The sequence below is a fragment of the Bos grunniens genome, chromosome 10 (assembly GCF_055505025.1).
Source record: "Bos grunniens cultivar Pamir isolate PY7600 chromosome 10, Bosgru_T2T1.0, whole genome shotgun sequence".
In the NCBI taxonomy this organism is placed as follows: Eukaryota; Metazoa; Chordata; class Mammalia; order Artiodactyla; family Bovidae; genus Bos; species Bos grunniens.
This window is the reverse complement of record NC_141174.1, coordinates 18,727,360-18,745,841: the sequence shown is the minus strand read 5'-3', so window position 1 is coordinate 18,745,841 and position 18,482 is coordinate 18,727,360. Positions and strand designations below refer to the sequence as shown.

General features: G+C 37.6%; 1 protein-coding gene across 11 annotated transcripts in view; it reads left to right on the top strand.

The window, feature by feature from the left end:
• PSEN1 (presenilin 1) overlaps window positions 1-18,482 on the top strand; it is a 67,195-nt gene that overhangs the window by 33,487 nt on the left and 15,226 nt on the right. For all 11 annotated transcript variants that reach the window (XR_015134042.1, XM_086319892.1, XM_086319890.1 and 8 more), the window contains 3 exons: window positions 4,956-5,023; window positions 8,564-8,784; window positions 12,939-13,037. Coding sequence is in view for 10 of the 11 variants with exons in the window: in XM_086319892.1 (XP_086176018.1) it covers window positions 4,956-5,023; window positions 8,564-8,784; window positions 12,939-13,037 (388 nt within the window). In the remaining variant the exon portion in view is untranslated. The remainder of the gene's footprint in view (window positions 1-4,955; window positions 5,024-8,563; window positions 8,785-12,938; window positions 13,038-18,482) is intronic.

The window sequence follows — 18,482 nt, the reverse complement described above, 5'->3', positions numbered from 1 at the left end:
GCAAATTAACATTTAGCTTATTGACTTGGTAAAAACTAATCAGAACTTAATTTGCAGAGTCACTAAGCCAGTATATATCAGTAGTCTGTACACTTTGATTCTGTAATTTTGCTTTCATGATTTATCCTAGAGAATTAAAAATGCTGAAAAATGTTTGCATACTAGATACTAATCCTAGCATAAAATATAATTGGAAAAAGAAGGAAAACCCTACAGATCCCATGCATAAGGCAAAAATTGTGAACTCATGCATATAAGCAAACTATTATAAAGGCATTTAAAATCTATATTTTCAAAAAATATTTGGTGGAATGAGAATTTGTCTAATAAAAATAGAGTTTTAAAAGACAGAATGTAAACTCTTATATTACATGATTCTAATTTTTTTAAAGGTCTTTACATATGCAGACAAACATGTCTGAAAAGGAAAGATTAATATCAACTTTGGTTCTCAGTGGTCAGTGGAAATTGTTTTTTTCTTTTAGTGTTTCTATATTTTCTATATGTCATAAGTATATATTACTTTGTATTCAGAAAAATACTGTTTTTTTAAAATAGCATTTCATGTTCCCTTGCCCCTCCCCACATAAAACAAGATAAAAAAACTTTCCTTAAGAAAGTTGAGGATTCCTAGTATGCAATATTTACTCTCGCCCTTAATTTGGAGTTTAATATGGAATATCCATGTACATCTTCCACTCTTTAGAGTTTATTGTTTTGTGTTATTTTGTATGGGGCTTCCCTCATGGCTCAGCGGTAAAGAATCCGCCTGCAATGTAGGAGACCTGGGTTCGATCCCTGAGTCCGATCCCTGGGTCGGGAAGATCCCCTGGAGAAGGAAATGGCAACCCACTCCAGTATTCTTGCCTGGGTAATTCCCTGAGCAGAGGAGCCTGGCAGGCCTACAGTCCATGAAATTTGGATTATTTCTAAAGCTGGCTTGGGAGTACAGTGGGCTAGGATGCATATAGAAAGATTCCTTTTTGCTTAAGCTTTATTGTTTTCTTTGCACGTGAAATAAAGGACTCCCTTCAGAACATTTTGCTAAAGTTGAAGTACTTAGAGGGAAATGTACAGGTGTCTTCAGCTTACTTTGATACATATTAAAATGGACTCATCAGGTGGAGAGATGGATAGCAATGTTACAGAGCAAGTACAGCAAATGTGAACCATAGAATTTAGGTGGTATATGGGCAGTGGTTCACTGTGTGTTTGAAAATTTTTATAATAAAATGTTAGGGGAAGTTTTTGTGTAAGAACACCAGAAATTAAATTTATTGTATTTGGATAGTAAATTTAGAATATTTAACTGTTGAAGGAATACCAACTTTCATGATGGAAAACCACTCTTTTGACCTTTTCCCAAGTTGTAACATTTTATAAAGTTGTTTTAAAGAAAGGCAGAGAGACTTTTTAAGAAATCTTTTCTTTCAAAGGATTTAATAATCACATGTCACCTTGAATGATCAAAACAGAGCCAAAAGAGAAAATGAACATAGATTCTAATGTTAACTTTAGTAACAACTAGATTTTGATAACTTAGAGCTGTATAATTGGAACAGCTAGATCTGGGAGGTGGGGGTGGAAGATTTTTTCTTTTAAATGGAGACAAAATAATATTCTTGATCTGAAGCTTTTCTTTTTATAATTTATTTCTGGCTATGCTGGGTCTTCATTGCTGTATAGACTTCTAGTTATGTAGAGCAGAGTCTATTCTTTAATTGCAGTGCACGGGTTACTCACTTAACTGCTCAAGCTTCTCCTTGTGGTGGCTTCTCTTGTCTTGAAGCACAGGAATTGCGGCACGTGGGCTCAGTAGCTGCGGCTCCCAGGCTCCAGAGCACAGTCTCAGTTAGTTGTGTGGCAGGACCTTAGTTGTTCCAAGGCATGTAGGATCTTCCTGGACCAGGGATCAAACCTGTGTCTCCTGCATTGACAGGCAGATTCTTTACCACCAAGCTGCCAGGGAAGCCCTGGAGCTTTCTTTTTTATTTCTTTAAGGTTTAATTTGATCTTTCTGGTTAAGAGATATGTTTGGAAAAGTTGGTGGTTGAGTAGCTTCTTCTGTCATAACAGTAAAATTCATTGAAAGAATAAAGATTATTATGGGTGTATCTACCTTAAAATAATTTTACTTTTGGTTAAAAATTACTTGACAGTTTATCATATTTCTCCATTCTGTTTTTTAAAACTGCAGACTCCTTGGGTTGTATAGTATTTTCCCAAATATACTCATCACGTAAAATTACCATAATTTTTTTTATCTTGTATAATAGATTAATCAAGCTCTAGGGACTTTTCCTAGTGGTCCAGTGGTTAAGGCTTCGTGCTTCCACTGAAGGGGGCATGGTTTCTATCCCTGGTTGGGGAACTAAGATCCTGCGTGCTATATGTTCAGTTCTGTTCAGTCCAGTCGCTCAATTGTGTCTGACTCTTTGCGACGCCACCAACTGCAGCACACCAGGCTTCCCTGTCCTTCACCGTCTCCCAGAGTCCACTCAAACTCATGTCCATTGAGTCGGTGATGCCATCCAACCATCTCATCCTCTGTCATCCCCTTCTCCTCCTGCCTTCAATCTTTCCCAGCATCAGGGTCTTTTCAAATGAGTCAGTTCTTCACATCGGGTGGCCAAAGTATGTTATATGGCTAGGCCCCAAAAAATAATTGATTAAAAATCAAGTTCTGATTCTATCTCTCATTTTAATATGCTTTACATGAGTTATAGGGACTAATATTTATATAGTGCTGTATGAATTCTGCGTTATAATGATGGACTGACACATAAGCATTATTAATGAACCAAGTAAAATAAACATAGCATACTAATACTGAAATCTCGGATACTGAATATTTTTTCTTCAAATGGTTATATAATTTAGAAGGCCTATTTTCTCTGTAGAGTTAATGTATGTGTACACTGGTCACTTAACTGAATTTCTGAGTTTCAGTTTTGTAACTTTATCAGTTATTTTATCAATTTATTATCAGTTATTTTATTTATTAATTTTATTGTAGGAATACATCAGAATTCCTCTATTGAAAATATTGCTCCTTTAAAGTATAAATGTTAACTGTTGACTCTATTGATACCTTTTCTAATTGAAGTCTAGTTAATTTATAAAATACATTCTTGTTGTTTATCTATTTTACACATAGTGGTTTGTATCTCTTAATCACATACCCCCAATTTATTTTTTTAAATTTTTATTAGAGTATAGTTGATTTACAATGTTGTGTTAGTTTCATGTGTTAGTACGTATATATATATATATATATGTACGGGGTCGCAAAGAGTCAAACACGACCGAGCGACTGATCTGATCTGATCTGATGTGTGTATATGTCCACTCGCTTTTTCTAGGATTCTTTTCCCATAGAGGCTATTACAGAGTATTGAGTAGAGTTCCCTGTGCTATACAGCAGGTTCTTATTAGTTGTCTATTCTATGTATAGTAGTGTGTGTATGTCAATCCCAATCTCACAGTTTATCCCACGCTCCCTTCATCCTTTGGTAATGATGTTTGTTTTCTATATCTGTGACTCTGTTTTGTAAATAAGTTCATTTGTAGCCCCCCTTGTTTTAGATTCCACATATAAGCAATATCATATGATATTTATCTTTCTGTGTCTGACTTACTTCACTCAGTATAACAATCTCTAGGTTCATTCATGTTGCTACAGTGACATTATTTGGTTCTTTTTATGGCTGAGTAGTATTCCAGTGTATATATGTACCACGTTTTCTTTATCCATTCCTCTGTTGATGGACATTCAGGATGCTTCTGTGTCTTACCCATTGTAGATAGTCCTTCTGTGAACATTGGCATACTCCTAATTTATACCCCCCACTTCTCATTCACCTTTGGTAATCACTGTTTTTTTCCTATATCTGTGTATCTGTTTCTGTTTTGCATGTACATTCATCTGTATTATTTTTTAGATTCCACTTATAAATGGTATCATACAGTATTTGTCTTTCTCTGACTTATTTCATTAAGCCTAATATTCTTTAGGTCCATCCATGTTGCTGTAAGTGGCAGAATTTCATTCCTTTTTAAGGCTGAGTAGTATCCCTGTGTGTGTGTGTGTGTGTGTGTGTGTGTGTTTACATGTACTGCATCTTCTTTATCCATTTGTCTGCTGATGGGCAGTTGGGTTGCTTGCATATGTTGCCTGTTGTAAATAGTGCTGCTGTGAACACAGGCGTTCATGTATCTTTTCAAATTAGTGATTTTTTTTTTTTTTCTGGATACATATCCAAGAGTGGAAGTGCTGGATCATATGGTAATTTTAGTTTTTTGAGGAACCTTCATTTTATTTTTCACAGTGGCTGTACCAATTTTCATTGCCTCTAACAGGGTACAAAAGTTCCCTTTTTTCTATATCCTCCGCAACATTTGTTATTTGTGGTCATTTTGATGATGGCCATTCTGACAAGTATGAGGTAATACCTCATTGTTGTTTTGATTTGCATTTCTCTAATAATTAGTGGTATTGAGTATCTTTTCGTGCGCCTGTTGGCCATTTGTATGTATTTGTTGAGAAATTGTGTTCTCCCATTTTTTTGATTGGGCTCTTTGTTTTTTTCTTTTCTTGGTGTTGAGTTCTGTGATTTGTTCATATATTTTGGATATTAACCCCTTGTCAGTCATATCATTTGGAAATATTTTTTCCCATTCTGTAGGTTGTCTTTGATAATTTATTTTGAATGTATCTTTTCTTTTAAAATTTTACCTATTTCTAAAGGAATGAAGGTCTCTATGTATGAAATTTCTATTTTATTAGTAGTTGAGCACCAACTGTTACAGGTATTTACTGTTCCTAAAGCTGCTTCTGTTTTGGTATTTGAAAATCATAACATACACAGAAATAACATACTGTTTTTGAAGTAAGAAGTTTGGATTTTTTTTTTTAGGTTGCGGGATCTGTTAATTATATTGAAATTCTTTTCTAGGTCATCCATGCCTGGCTTATTGTTTCATCCCTGTTGTTGCTGTTCTTTTTCTCATTCATTTACTTGGGGTAAGTGGTTAAATATTTGGTCTCTTTTTCAGAAATTAACTGTTTGGACTCTATAACTGTCACTTAAAGAAATGTTCTTTGTTGATGAGTTATTCTTAAATTATTGTTTCCATGTATAGATCATCCTTGGTATGTATACAACTTGTTAATATTATCAATAAGTTCAGTTCAGTTCAGTCGCTCAGTTGTGTCCGACTCTTTGTGACCCCATGGACTGCAGCACGCCAGACCTCCCTGTCCATCACCAACTCCGGAGTTTACTCAAACTCATGTCCATTGAGTTGGTGATGCCATCCAACCATCTCATCCTCTGTCGTTGCTTCTCCTCCTGCCTTCAATCTTTCCCAGCATCAGGGTCTTTTCTAATGAGTCAGCTCTTCACATCAGGTGGCTAAAGTATTGGAGCTTCAACATCAGTCCTTCCAATGAACACCCAGGACTGATCTCCTTTAGAATGGACCGGTTGGATCTGCTTGTAGTCCAAGGGACTCTCAAGAGTCTTCTCCAACACCACGGTTCAAAAGCATCCATTCTTCGGTGCTCAGCTTTCTTTATAGTCCAACTCTCACATTCATACATGACCACTGGAAAAACCATAGCCTTGACTAGATGGAACTTTGTTGGCAAAGTAATGGCTCTGCTTTCTAACATGCTGTCTAGGTTGGTGGTGGCTCGGAGGTTAAAGCGTCTGCCTCCAATGCGGGAGACCCAGGTTCGATCCCTGAGTCGGGAAGATCCCCTGGAGAAGGAAATGGTAACCCACTCCAGTATTCTTGCCTGGAGAATCCCATGGACGGAGAAGCCTGGTAGGCTACAGTCCACAGGGTTGCAAAGAGTCAGACATGACTGAGTGACTTTTCTTTCTTTCTTTCTAGGTTGGTCATAACTTTCCTTCCAAGGAGTAAGCGTCTTTTAATTTCATGGCTGCAATCACCATAGGGATATGCTTTTGTTGATCCTTATTTATAATAAGAACTTAAAGAACTCAACACTGCAGTTAATTCTGTCTTTTTAGTAAAGCAAATTTACTGTATTCTTTAGTATAATTTATAAATCAATATTAATGCATTTCAAACAAGTATAAACATGAATTAATTGATTTTCAAACTTTCATTTTTTTTATCAGTCTTTTTTTTCTTTCAACTGAAATCTTACATGAGAACTGCACATACAGCATAGAAAAAAGTGGAGCTGCTCTGTTGAAGAGAATAGAGAGGCTCAGGGATTTGCCCACTTGGTCTTTCTCTCAGCCCCAGTAACAGAATGCAGGTCATTGCACTAGCTCTTAAATTAGGAACAGAAACATTAAAAGTAAAAAATAAACTGAAGGATTAATTCTTTGGTAGAGGCAGGGAGAATGACCATAGACCAAAGAAATCAATGTAAGAATCTCTATGAAATAGATTATTTTCTCGGAAAAAGCTAATTGTCACTAGTGACCACTGAAGTGATAGAAAATCTAAGTACAGGAAAGAAAAAAAATACAGAAAGTTGTTGAAGAGGTTCTTGTCCACCTCCACCAATAACAATAATACCAGGCTCAAATAATTTCATAAGAAAATTCTATTAAACCTTTTAGGAACTGATAATTCTGATACTATTTTAACTGTTTCAGGACATAGAAAAAGCAGAAAGCTTCCAGATTCTTTTTAAGAAGCCAGAATAATATTTATACCAAAACCCCATAAATAATCAAGAAAAAGGAAACCGTAGACCACTCCTGTTTATTGATGCCAAAGAATAACTCAGTCTAGTCGCTCAGTCATGTCCAACTTTTTGCAACCCCATGGACCACAGCATGCCAGGCCTCCCTGTCCATCACCAACTCCCAGAGTTTACCCAGACTCATGTCCATTGAGTCGGTGATGCCATTCAACCATCTCATCCTCTTTCGTCCCCTTCTGCTCCTGCCCTCAATGTTTCTAAGCATCACAGTCTTTTCAGAAGAGTCAGCTCTTTGCATCAGGTGGCTAAAGTATTGGAGTTTCAGCTTCAGCATCAGTCCTTCCAGTGAACACTCAGGACTGATTTCCTTTAGAATGGACTGGTTGGATCTCCTTGTAGTCCAAGGGACTCTCAAGAGTCTTCTCCAACACCACAGTTCAAAAGCATCAATTCTTGGGTGCTCAGCTTTTTTTATGGTCCAACTCATATCCATACATGACTACTGGAAAACCCATAGCTTTGACTAGACAGACCTTTGTTGGAAAAGTAATGTCTCTGCTTTTTAATAAGCTGTCTAGATTGGTCATAACTTTTCTTCCAAGGAGCAAGTGTCTTTTAATTTCATGGCAGTATTCACCATCTGCAGTGATTTTGGAGCCCAAAAATATAAAGTCTGTCACTGTTTCCATTGCTTCCCCATCTATTTTCCATGAAGTGATGGGACCGGATCCCTTGATCTTAGTTTTCAGAATGTTGAGTTTTAAGCCAACTTTTTCACTCTCCTCTTTCACTTTCATCAAGAGGCTCTTTAGTTCTTCACTTCTGCCATAAAGGTGGTATCATCTGCATATCTGAAGTTACTGATATTTCTCCTGGCAGTCTTGATTCCAGCTTGTGCTTCATCCAGCCCAGTGTTTCTCATGATGTACTCTGCATATAAGTTAAAAAGCAGGGTGACAATATACAGCCTTGATGTACTTCTTTTGCAGTTTGGAACCAGTCTCTTGTTCCATGTCCAGTTCTAACTGTTACTTCTTGACTTCTCAGGAGTGTATAGACTTCTCAGGAGGCAGGTCAGGTGGTCTGGTATTCCCATCTTTTGAAGAATTTTGCACAGTTAACGGTAGTTTGGAATTTTGGGGGTTTTGTGTCAAGTGCTAGGATATTTAAAATACTGTAAATAGCTGCATTGTCTAGCTATTGCAACATTTGCTTTGAAATTTCTAAATGGAAAGATCATCTTTCTGCATAGTCTCCAGAATCTAGTTTGCACTTAAATGACTGCCTTCTTTGTCCTCAGTTACCTGTCTTCTATATTTGTATCTCTTTACTTTAAAATGGGGTTTCCTCCCACCCAAATTAAAATATTGTTTTCTTCATGGTAAAAATGCTAAACATTCATTGTGAAAAAAAGAAAAGAAGATAAGTTAAGAAATTTCAAATTCCTGGCATCTAAAGCTATGTCCTGCATCTTTTCAGGAATTACTATATTGATCTCTTGATCTCTCTTCTCATACACTATTTCACATAAATAAGATCATGTTTTTTTTTTTTCCAGGCAGCAATATGTCATGCCTATATTCCATGTTTTGTGTATAAACATATGTATAAAATGCATATATTTAAATGGATGCACTAAATTTAATTTTATGAAAATAATATCGTATGTCCTAAGCTCTAAACTTTATTTTACATGTTTCATTTTTTTTCCAATTTCAGATACTGCAAGGATTTCCTGAAGTACAGAATAGCATTTTAGGTGTTATATGGCCTTTTTTTTTCTTTTTAGTTTTTGTACTTATTTTTACAGCTGTGGCTGTGATACTTGTTTCCCATTTTTATGAATGATACAAGTATCTGTTTAATTTTTTTCAGGGAAGTGTTTAAAACCTATAATGTTGCCATGGACTACATTTCGGTTGCCCTCCTGATCTGGAATTTTGGTGTGGTGGGAATGATCGCCATTCATTGGAAAGGTCCACTGAGACTCCAGCAGGCATATCTCATTATGATCAGTGCCCTCATGGCCCTGGTATTTATCAAGTACCTCCCAGAATGGACCGCCTGGCTCATCTTGGCTGTGATTTCAGTATATGGTAAAACCCGAGACTGACATTTTGTTCATCACAGAAATACCTCCTGGTGTGTTTTCCTTCCTCTTCTAGTTATCTTGACTTAGGGAAAATAACAGTAATATCCCATAACTTTTCAGTAAATAATCAGTTAGCTGTAATATCTTTTTCATATAAAGATTTCAAATCTTTTGAAGTTGAGTCCTTTAAAAATATTTTATTATTGCCTCCAGTTTAACTCAGGGATGAGTTAACAGAAGGATCCATAGACTTCTGGTTGTAAGACTTAGATTCACATCCCATTGCTACCACTGACATAAATGACCTCAGGAGCCCTTTGGGATCAAATGAGTGAGCAAACAGCAGTGGGAGTTTGTACCCTTTATGGACAGCAGTGGAGCTACGTGTGATGGAGCTCACTGGAGAGTTGTGCTTTTCATGTCTTAATCCAGGCATCCTTGATCAAAGAATGGGATCCAAGTTCAGCTAACTTGGGATCCAAGTTAGCTGAACTTTAGGCAGCCATCCTATTTTGGCCTATTTGTGTGTTTTTACAGACCCTTGAGACTTTGCCAGTAGTCTAGCCACCTGGTTCTGCCAGTGGTAACAACAGCAGTTACTTATCCAAGGTTTCTCTCTTTAGGCAAAGTAAGTGAAACAATCTCTTGCTTCATAGATACCAAAAATAGAAATCAAAGTTATACATGTCTCTGTACATATTAAATCTGCAACGCAGACCTCAATTTGGAGTTCCAGACATTCTAAATGTACAATGCTGAGCTCTTCAGCAAGGTGTGCAGTGTAACTTTCACCTCCCTTACAGTCTTATGATGTAGGCCTCACAGGGCACCATTATGACATACTGCTGCTGCTAAGTCGCTTCAGTCGTGTCTGACTCTGTGCGACCCCATAGACGGCAGCCCACCAGGCCCTCCCGTCCCTGGGATTCTCCAGGCAAGAACACTGGAGTGGGTTGCCATTTCCTTCTCCAGTGCATCAAAATGAAAAGTGAAAGTAAAGTCACTCAGTCGTGTCCGACTCTTTGCAACCCCATGGACTGCAGCCTACCAGGCCCCTCCGTCCATGGGATTTTCCAGGCAAGAATACTGGAGTAGGGTGCCATTGCCTTCTCCTAGAGCAAGTTAAAACTTAATAAACGAAACATCGGGGTGAATCATAATAAAGAATCTGATTCTGTTTTTGATATTAAAAAAAAAAAAAAAAAGCCGTTTCTGGAGACAGACTGCCTGATTCAAATCCAGACTCTTTTACTCCTGTAATTTATTGGGTATGTCACTACAGACACACCACACTCAACCAGTGGAGTCTTAGTTGTTATGAAGATTAAATTGAACAATGCATACAGTAAATGTATACAGTATCTACCAGTAAATATTAGCCGTTCCTCAAAAATATATAATCTTGTGAAGTAAACAAGGTTGTTGTACTTGTTTCACTGCTAAAGGCCGGAAGTTTGTAGAGGTAAAGTATTTACCAAAGCTTACACCATTTGATCTAGAATCTGAGTCCTAAGTCCCATATTCTTTCTAATACAATACACTGTTACTCCCCATCAACCCTCTGTTTCTTGTATACATATACAAATTATCTCTACAGACCTTTGAGTTCCTCTGAAATAAGAGACTTTGAAATAAGAGTCTAATATTTAGAGTAATGATTCATAATTCCATTTTCAGAAGATCTCAAGATGTCTCAGTTTGTCAAAAAGGTTGTTCTAAAGCTTTCAGACGTTCAAGCTGGTTTTAGAAAAGGTAGAGGAACCAGAGATCAAATTGCTAACATCCACTGGATCATCGAAAAAGCAAGAGAGTTCCAGAAAAACATCTATTTCTGCTTTATTGACTATGCCAAAGCCTTTGACTGTGTGGATCACAATAAACTGTGGAAAATTCTGAAAGAGATGGGAATACCAGACCACCTGACCTACCTCTTGAGAAATTTGTATGCAGGTCAGGAAGCAACGTTAGAACAATAGACATGGAACAATAGACTGGTTCCAAACAGGAAAAGAAGTACGTCAAGGCTGTGTATTGTCACCCTGCTTATTTAACTTCTATGCAGAGTACATCATGAGAAATGCTGGGCTGGAAGAAGCACAAGCTGGAATCAAGATTGCCAGGAGAAATATCAATCACCTCAGATATGCAGATGACACCACCCTTATGGCAGAAAGTGAAGAGGAACTAAAAAGCCTCTTGATGAAAGTGAAAGAGGAGAGTGGAAAAGTTGGCTTAAAGCTCAACATTCAGAAAACGAAGATCATGGCATCTGGTCCCATCACTTCATGGCAAATAGATGGGGAAACAGTGGAAACAGTATCAGACTTTATTTTTTTGGCTCCAAAATCACTGCAGATGGTGACTGCAGCCATGAAATTAAAAGATGCTTACTCCTTGGAAGGAAAGTTATGACCAACCTAGACAGCATATTAAAAAGCAGAGACATTACTTTGCCAACAAAGGTCCATCTAGTCAAGGCTATGGTTTTTCCGGTAGTCATGTATGGATGTGAGAGTTGGACTGTGAAGAAAGCTGAGCGCCAAAGAATTGATGCTTTTGAACTGTGGTGTTGGAGAAGACTCTTGAGAGTCCCTTGGACTGCAAGGAGATCCAACCAGTCCATTCTAAAGGAGATCAGTCCTGGGTGTTCATTGGAAGGAATGATGCTAAAGCTGAAACTCCAATACTTGGTCACCTCATGTGAAGAGTTGACTCATTGGAAAAGACCCTGATGGTGGAAGGGATTGGGGGCAGGAGGAGAAGGGGATGACAGAGGATGAGATGGCTGGATGGCATCACCGACTCAATGGGCATGAGTTTGAGTAAACTCTGGGAGTTGGTGATGGACAGGGAGGCCTGGCGTGCTGTGATTCATGGGGTCACAGAGAGTTGGACACGACTGAGCAACTGAACTGAACTGAAAGCTTTCAAAACAAGATTAATTTAATTGCTCTAAAAATAAGGGTTTATCATTTATCATTTCTATATGACGAAGTATGTTGAAAAACCAAGATAGTTACAGAATACTAAAGATTGAAACAGGTTGAAAATCTCATTATTTCAGAGCATGGCAAATTCCCCTTTTCCCATCCCAACAAATCAAAGTGGAAGCAGTGAGACCAGAGTTTCCTGTACATTTGTGTGTTTTATTATGGCAGTGGTAGTAGTAGTGTACAAGAAGATACGACCACTTGAAAGTGTGAGATTTATTACTTACATGCATCTGAATGATAGTGATGTCAATGCAAGTGATCAAATCTTCCTTTACAAATTTACCTATATCCGTTTTACATTTTAAATGCTTGAAGTTGTTTTCTGTATTTTTATATTCTGAATTTTCATGACACAGTAAATGTAAGAAAAAAATTGCAGTTGTTGAACAAGAGAAGGTGGTACCATCAAGAATAATTTATGCATTACTGCTTCCTCGTTTTGAGTTGCAGTTTTTGTAAGACACTTTTTAGCACCATATGTATTCTGAGACCTAAATACTTGTGAAGTGCTTTTGACAGGAGAACTGAAGAAATGCTAAAAATTCTCACACAGAGGTTTATTAATTATTTTGTTTAAATTTATTGCCCTCTTATTTCAAGTATTCCTAAGTAGTACATACACTATTTTCAAAAGAAGAGAGGACCCCACTCCTGTAACCAAAAAAAAAAGAGGAGATGCATCTTTTCTACTCTGTTCTTCATATTTTGAAAAAGTTCAGTCAAATCCTCTCTATTAAATCCCTCCTAAGGTGTAAAACTTCGGTTTGTGGTTCATAGTTATGTTTAGTTTGGAAATGGCTTGTCCTTGTTTCTGCTTATTGGAAATTGACAACTGCTCTAGAATAATTCTGTCTTGTGATTATTTCTGCCTGTTTTCTTTCAAACTGGGAAGACTTACTCCTAGAACCCAAAATACATTGTAAACTAACCAAATAGCAAGCAAACCAAAAGCAAAGATCTCTGCGTGGTGCTGTGTATTTTGTTTAGATTGTCCCCGCCTCCCTCCCCCATCAGCTTACCTGCTGCTGATTTCATATTCATTCAGTATCTTTCTTGTAGAAAAAAAATTAAACCTTTTCAATTGGTTAATTCTTCCCTAACACATTCATTTACAAGTTTCCGTGAATACATTTTTCAGATGTCATTTCTATTTTTCTTTTCCTAGATTTAGTGGCTGTTTTGTGTCCAAAAGGCCCACTTCGTATGCTGGTTGAAACAGCTCAGGAGAGAAATGAAACTCTCTTCCCAGCTCTTATTTACTCTTGTAAGTATTTCAGAATGATGTTAAATTAGTAAACAGCTTAGAATTTATAAAGATTCAAATGCACGTAATTATGATCATTATCATGGTACTTTTTTTTACCTTAAACGCATAGCATTGGTGGGACTCCTGCAGATCTCTGTTTCTTTGCAAATTATTATCTTCTATCTGACATTGATTGAAGAGAGTTTTCAGTGTGTGTGGAGATAGAAGAAATATTTAGAGATTGGGGAGCCAGTATTATTTAAAATCTTATTAGTTAACAAGTATTGAATATTTGTTACATACATATATTGTAGGCGGCTCTCACACTAGTATGTTGAAAAAATTATATTGTTCCTTCACTATGGGTTGGCCTTTATTTTTGGTTTGTTGTAGAGTCATACTCTTCCAAATCATTCATTATGTATTTGTTGGTCATTGACCTGATCTGCTTCCATAGAGCACTGTGGAGGATATAAAGATGGTTAAGATGCTTTGCTTTCCCTCAGAGTGCATAGGATCTTATTTCCCTGACCCGACCGGGGATGGAAACCAAAACCTTGGCAGTGAAAGCGTGGATTCCTAACCACTGGACTGCCAGGGTATTCCCTTGCTTACAGTTTAGAAGTGAGATAAGACAAATGGATAAACAATATTCAAGGCAGACTGTTACCAGATTCAGAAGGAATAGGAAGTGCAGAAAGAGCTCAAAACAGGGAAAATCTGAATGGAGAATCATGGAAGGCTTCATTGAAGAGAGAGCATTTGGATTGACCCTTTTAAGAGTGGATTGGATTTTGGCACGCACAGATGGAAGAGTCAGTTTGAGAAGTGGGCTTGTTGCAAAGAATGAGTTGGATCCAGGAATCGAACCCAGGTCTCCTGCATTGCAGGTGGATTATTTACCAGCTGAGCCACAAGGGAAGCCCAAGAATACCAGAGTGGGTAGCCTGTCCCTTCTCTAGCAGATGTTCCCAACCCAGGAATCGAACCAGGGTCTTCCACATTGCAGGCAGATTCTTTACCAACTGAGCTATGAGGGAAGCCCCACACATTGGAAATGTAAATGTGGGGCATCTTTTTCAAGTTTCAAGTGTTCAAGTTGACTAGAACATGGAGTACAAAATGGGGAGAGTACTAGGGGGTGGGTTTGGAAAGGCACTTCAGGCAAGATCCAGGATAGCTTTGAGGGACTAGTTTAAATCTTTGTATCCTCTTCATGATAGCTTGAAAATCATAGGAGATTCTTGAAGAGTAATGTGCCTTTGTAAGCTTGCAGCTTTGGGCAAGATGAATGGGAGGGAGTGAGAACTGAGATACTGGGAAACATAACTAAGTGAATATTGCCATGATCTAGGTAAAAAATGATGAAAGTCTGATTATGGAATGATGATGACAGTCAAGGGAAAGGCCTCAATGAGAGCTTTTGGGGATCATTTCAGTTGTTCTTAGTGACGACGAGTAAGAGAAGTTTAAAGCCTAAAAGAAGGATGATGAAAAAGAGAAGTTTTTCTTATTTGAGAAATCTGTGTAGTGCTGCCTGTGGCCCATATCTAATTTTCTTGGCAGGATCTGTGAGCCATGCGGGGAGAAATTTCCGTCATGGGTTTATAAATGAAGTACCAGGGCAGAGGGAAAGGTTAGTAATAGAGATGCAGAATTGCAGAACGCCAATATAGAGGTAGTAGTTGCAGCTGTGGGATTAGATGAGTGATTCAAATAAAAGGAAAAGAGGAAAGGACACCAGAAATAGATCTTTCTCAACTGCTCTGTTTAGAGAGTGAGAAATGAAGAGGGAATAGTAAAGGAAAGAAGAAAATATCAGAAAATTGGGAAAATCAGCATTTTTCAGGCTTCCCAGGTGGTACTAGCTGTAAAGAACCCACCTGCCAATGCAAGAGATGTAAGAGACACGGGTTTCTTCCTTGGATTGGGAAGATCCGCTGGTGGAGGGCATGGCAACCCACTCTGGTATTCTTGCCTTGGAGAATCCCATGGACAGAGGAGCCTGATTGACTACAGTCCATGGGAGCGTAGAGTCGGACACGACTGAAGTGATTTAGCATGCATACATAAAATGTCTGCATAGTTTTCTCTTATGTACAGTAAAGGGTATTTTTATTAATGGACATTTAGATCATTCCCATCGCAGACAGTACTTGCAGAGAACACTAGAATTTGTGAATACTGTTGTATACATACATTTGTAGAAATGTAATTGCTAGGTCAAGAGATGTGTGCCTTTAAATTTTTTGTTTTCAGCTACACTGGGTCTTTGTTGCTTTGCGTGGGTTTTCTGGAGTTGTGGCGAATGAGGGCTTACTCGCTAGTTGTGGTGCTTCTCTTGTTGTGGAGCACAGGCTCTAGGCTTCAGCAGTTGCAGCACACAGGCTCTGAGCGTGGGTTTAGTAGTGGTGGCACGTGGGTTTAGTTGCCTCGTGGCATGTGGAATCTTCTTGGACCAGGGATCAAAGCTATGTCTCCTGCATTGGAAGGTGGGCTGTTAACCACTAGACCACCAGGGGAAACCCAGAGGAAGGAAAAGGAAGATAGAAAAGCAGAAGATAGTGAGATATAGAGAGTTAGTTAACCTCAAATCATTCATGTGACCTTGATGTTAGGTCATTTGTGGGATGTGGAGAAGGTGGGAATTGTGCTTGTAGTAGAAGTCTGGTAAAGTTTTAGAACACCTAGTGTCTGAAATGCAAGGATCTTTCTCTTACCTTTTTTCCAGTATAAATGTATTACCACATTCTTACTGTGTTTTCCAGCCAAAAAGAACAGACGAGGCTTTGAGCATCAACATTTTCCTCTTAATGAGCAGTTGGGTGTAAGCTTCTTCTGTGTTATTCCTGGAAATTAAAATCTACTATATATATATTTGATATTTGTGCGTGTAGAATGTCACACCAAATGTTAATAGTGAATGCTAGGAATTTAGACTAAGGAATATACTTGTAAAAGTATAGAAGTATGTTCACTGAAGCAATGCTTCTATTAAGAGATAAATGGAAATAACTCATGTCTATCAAAAGGGAACACTTTCAAATAATTATGGTCCATTCCTAAAATGGATAGTTGTGCAGCCATTTGTACTCCAAAAGAAAGAAATAACTCTATGTATTTCTGATTTTTTTTAATGTCAAAGATTATATATTAATATATACCAAAAGCAAGATTCAAAACAATATATGCAATGTCCTATGGAAGGAGTGGGGGAAAGGACCAAATATGTATGGATGCGTGTGTGTAAACTCCCAATGATACATTTCAGAACTGATGATACTAGTGTTTACCTCTAGAAAGTGGGATTTAGAGATTTGAGACAGCTTTTACTTTCTTCCTTATATCTTTCACTTCTTGTAGAGTCTTAATGCGATACCCATTATTTTTTAAAAAGGTGATTGTGAATGTTGAAGTGAAGGGATTATGAGTTTTAAATGTTTTCCTAGCTTTAGAAATTTGCATTGTTCTGCTGTTGTATCTACTGTTAGTATGGCAATAATGCTGTGTAACAAACCACCTCAAAATTTAGTCCCTCACAGATAATGCTCACTCACCATCACCTACAGATTAAAATTTAGTGCCTTACAAATAATACTCATTCACCACCATCACCTGCAGATCAGTTGGCTCGGCTGATCTGACTTGACCGTGGGTAGCTCTGCCCCACGTATTCCCCGTTCCTCCTTGGACCAGCACTTTAGCCGAAGGTGATGTTCTTGTGTTTGGAGAAACAGGAGGGCAGCAGGCCTGTTAAGGCCTAGGCTCGATATTAGCACACTGTCTCCTCTGCCCATGTACCATCGGTTGAAGCAAGTCACGTAGCTGAGCCCCTGGGGGAGGAAGAAGACTGCATTCCAGTCTCAGTGAGCCCGAGCAAGAGTGGGTGCAAGAGGGGTGAAGAGGTTGTTCAGTTAGCCATGACATTAAGCTTGTATGTTAATTTTATACTCAGAAAAAGGATTTACTCTCGTTTTTAAGAAATCATTCATATATAATATTTTTAAAAACTTGAATCTGTATAACAATTGATGCTGAGATATTTTTTCAGTAATTCCACATATGTGGGAAAGCATAAGCATAAACCTTTAACTCCTGTGTAAATTAAATAGGTTTAAGAAAGTGTTCTCATGAAATACTGAATCTTTAGTAAGCATTTCATAAATCATTGAGCTTGAGAGGTATTTTTTTAAAGTAGAATATACAAAAACAGCAATATTAATCAGTACTTTCCCCTTGAAATGGATATATACATGAATATAAAAAGTTTTAAGTTGGTTCTCCCAGTTATTTGTTTTTTTAAAAAAATACAATCCTTTGATGCATTTATATACTCTTCCCCAGTTAAGGGTATTCAGTATGCTAAAGGATCTTACCCTCAGGAAACCTGAGCATTTTTGTTTTCTGTGTCCTTCATTTGGACAGGAAAAGAGGCACACCTCTTTGGTAGCTTTTCGAAATACAAAGGTAACAATTCCTTGAGGTTGACCATTATGTAAAATTTTTCTGTTTTCATATCACTTTGGGAAGTTTTTAGATTATGTTGAATTTTAATTTGCTAATTTTTCAGTTGATCTAAGATGTTTGGTGTTAAGCCAAAAAAATTGGAAAGTGGGTTTTTAAGGTATTACTTTAGTAATATTAATTCATTCAACAAGTATATATTCTGTTCATAATAATTTACATCAGGGGTTAACAAACTACTGCCCATAACCAAATCTGGCCTGTGGCCTGTTTTTGTACCGCCCTGTAAGCTAAGAATGGTTTTTACATCTTTAAAGAGTTAATGAAAAAGAAAAGAACAAAGAATATGTGACAGAGGCCAGATGTGACTTACAAGCACAAAATGTTTACCATCTGGCCCTTTCCAGAAAAAGATTGCTGATCCCTGATTTCTGTAGTTATACCGAGTATTGGAAGAATTTGCAGCTTTATCTTTCTATACTTGTATAAAGAAAGAAAATCAAATAAATACTTTCTGCCTTTGCTTCCAAGAACGCTACTGAAATTTGTAAACCCTGGTGATCACCGTATTTCCTCTTCATTGGGTTTGGGTTTAGTTACAGTGAATTGCCTGCCTAGCTGATATTGACTGATCCAAGTTATCCTGTAATGAAACTTGTCTTACCTCAGAATTACAAAGCTATGATGAATGAGTAAGTGCAGCTATTACAGGATTTTCATCCTCTTTGGTTATGTATTTCTTTCATAGTTATTCAAGAAACCTTAGAGTATTAGGCAAATAGAATTATAGAATCAGTGACCAAATGCCAGAGAAACATGGATGCCAAGTAGACGGATTGAATTGAGTTTGCTGCACCGTTTTGGTTTCAGCAGTCGCCCAGAGTGGCACATGTCTGTATGTATTTTTGTATTACTGTTGGTGTATCTTCAGGATAAATTCCCAAAAGTATTATTGCTGGATCAGAGGGTTAATGTACATGTAGTTTTGTTAGTGGTTAC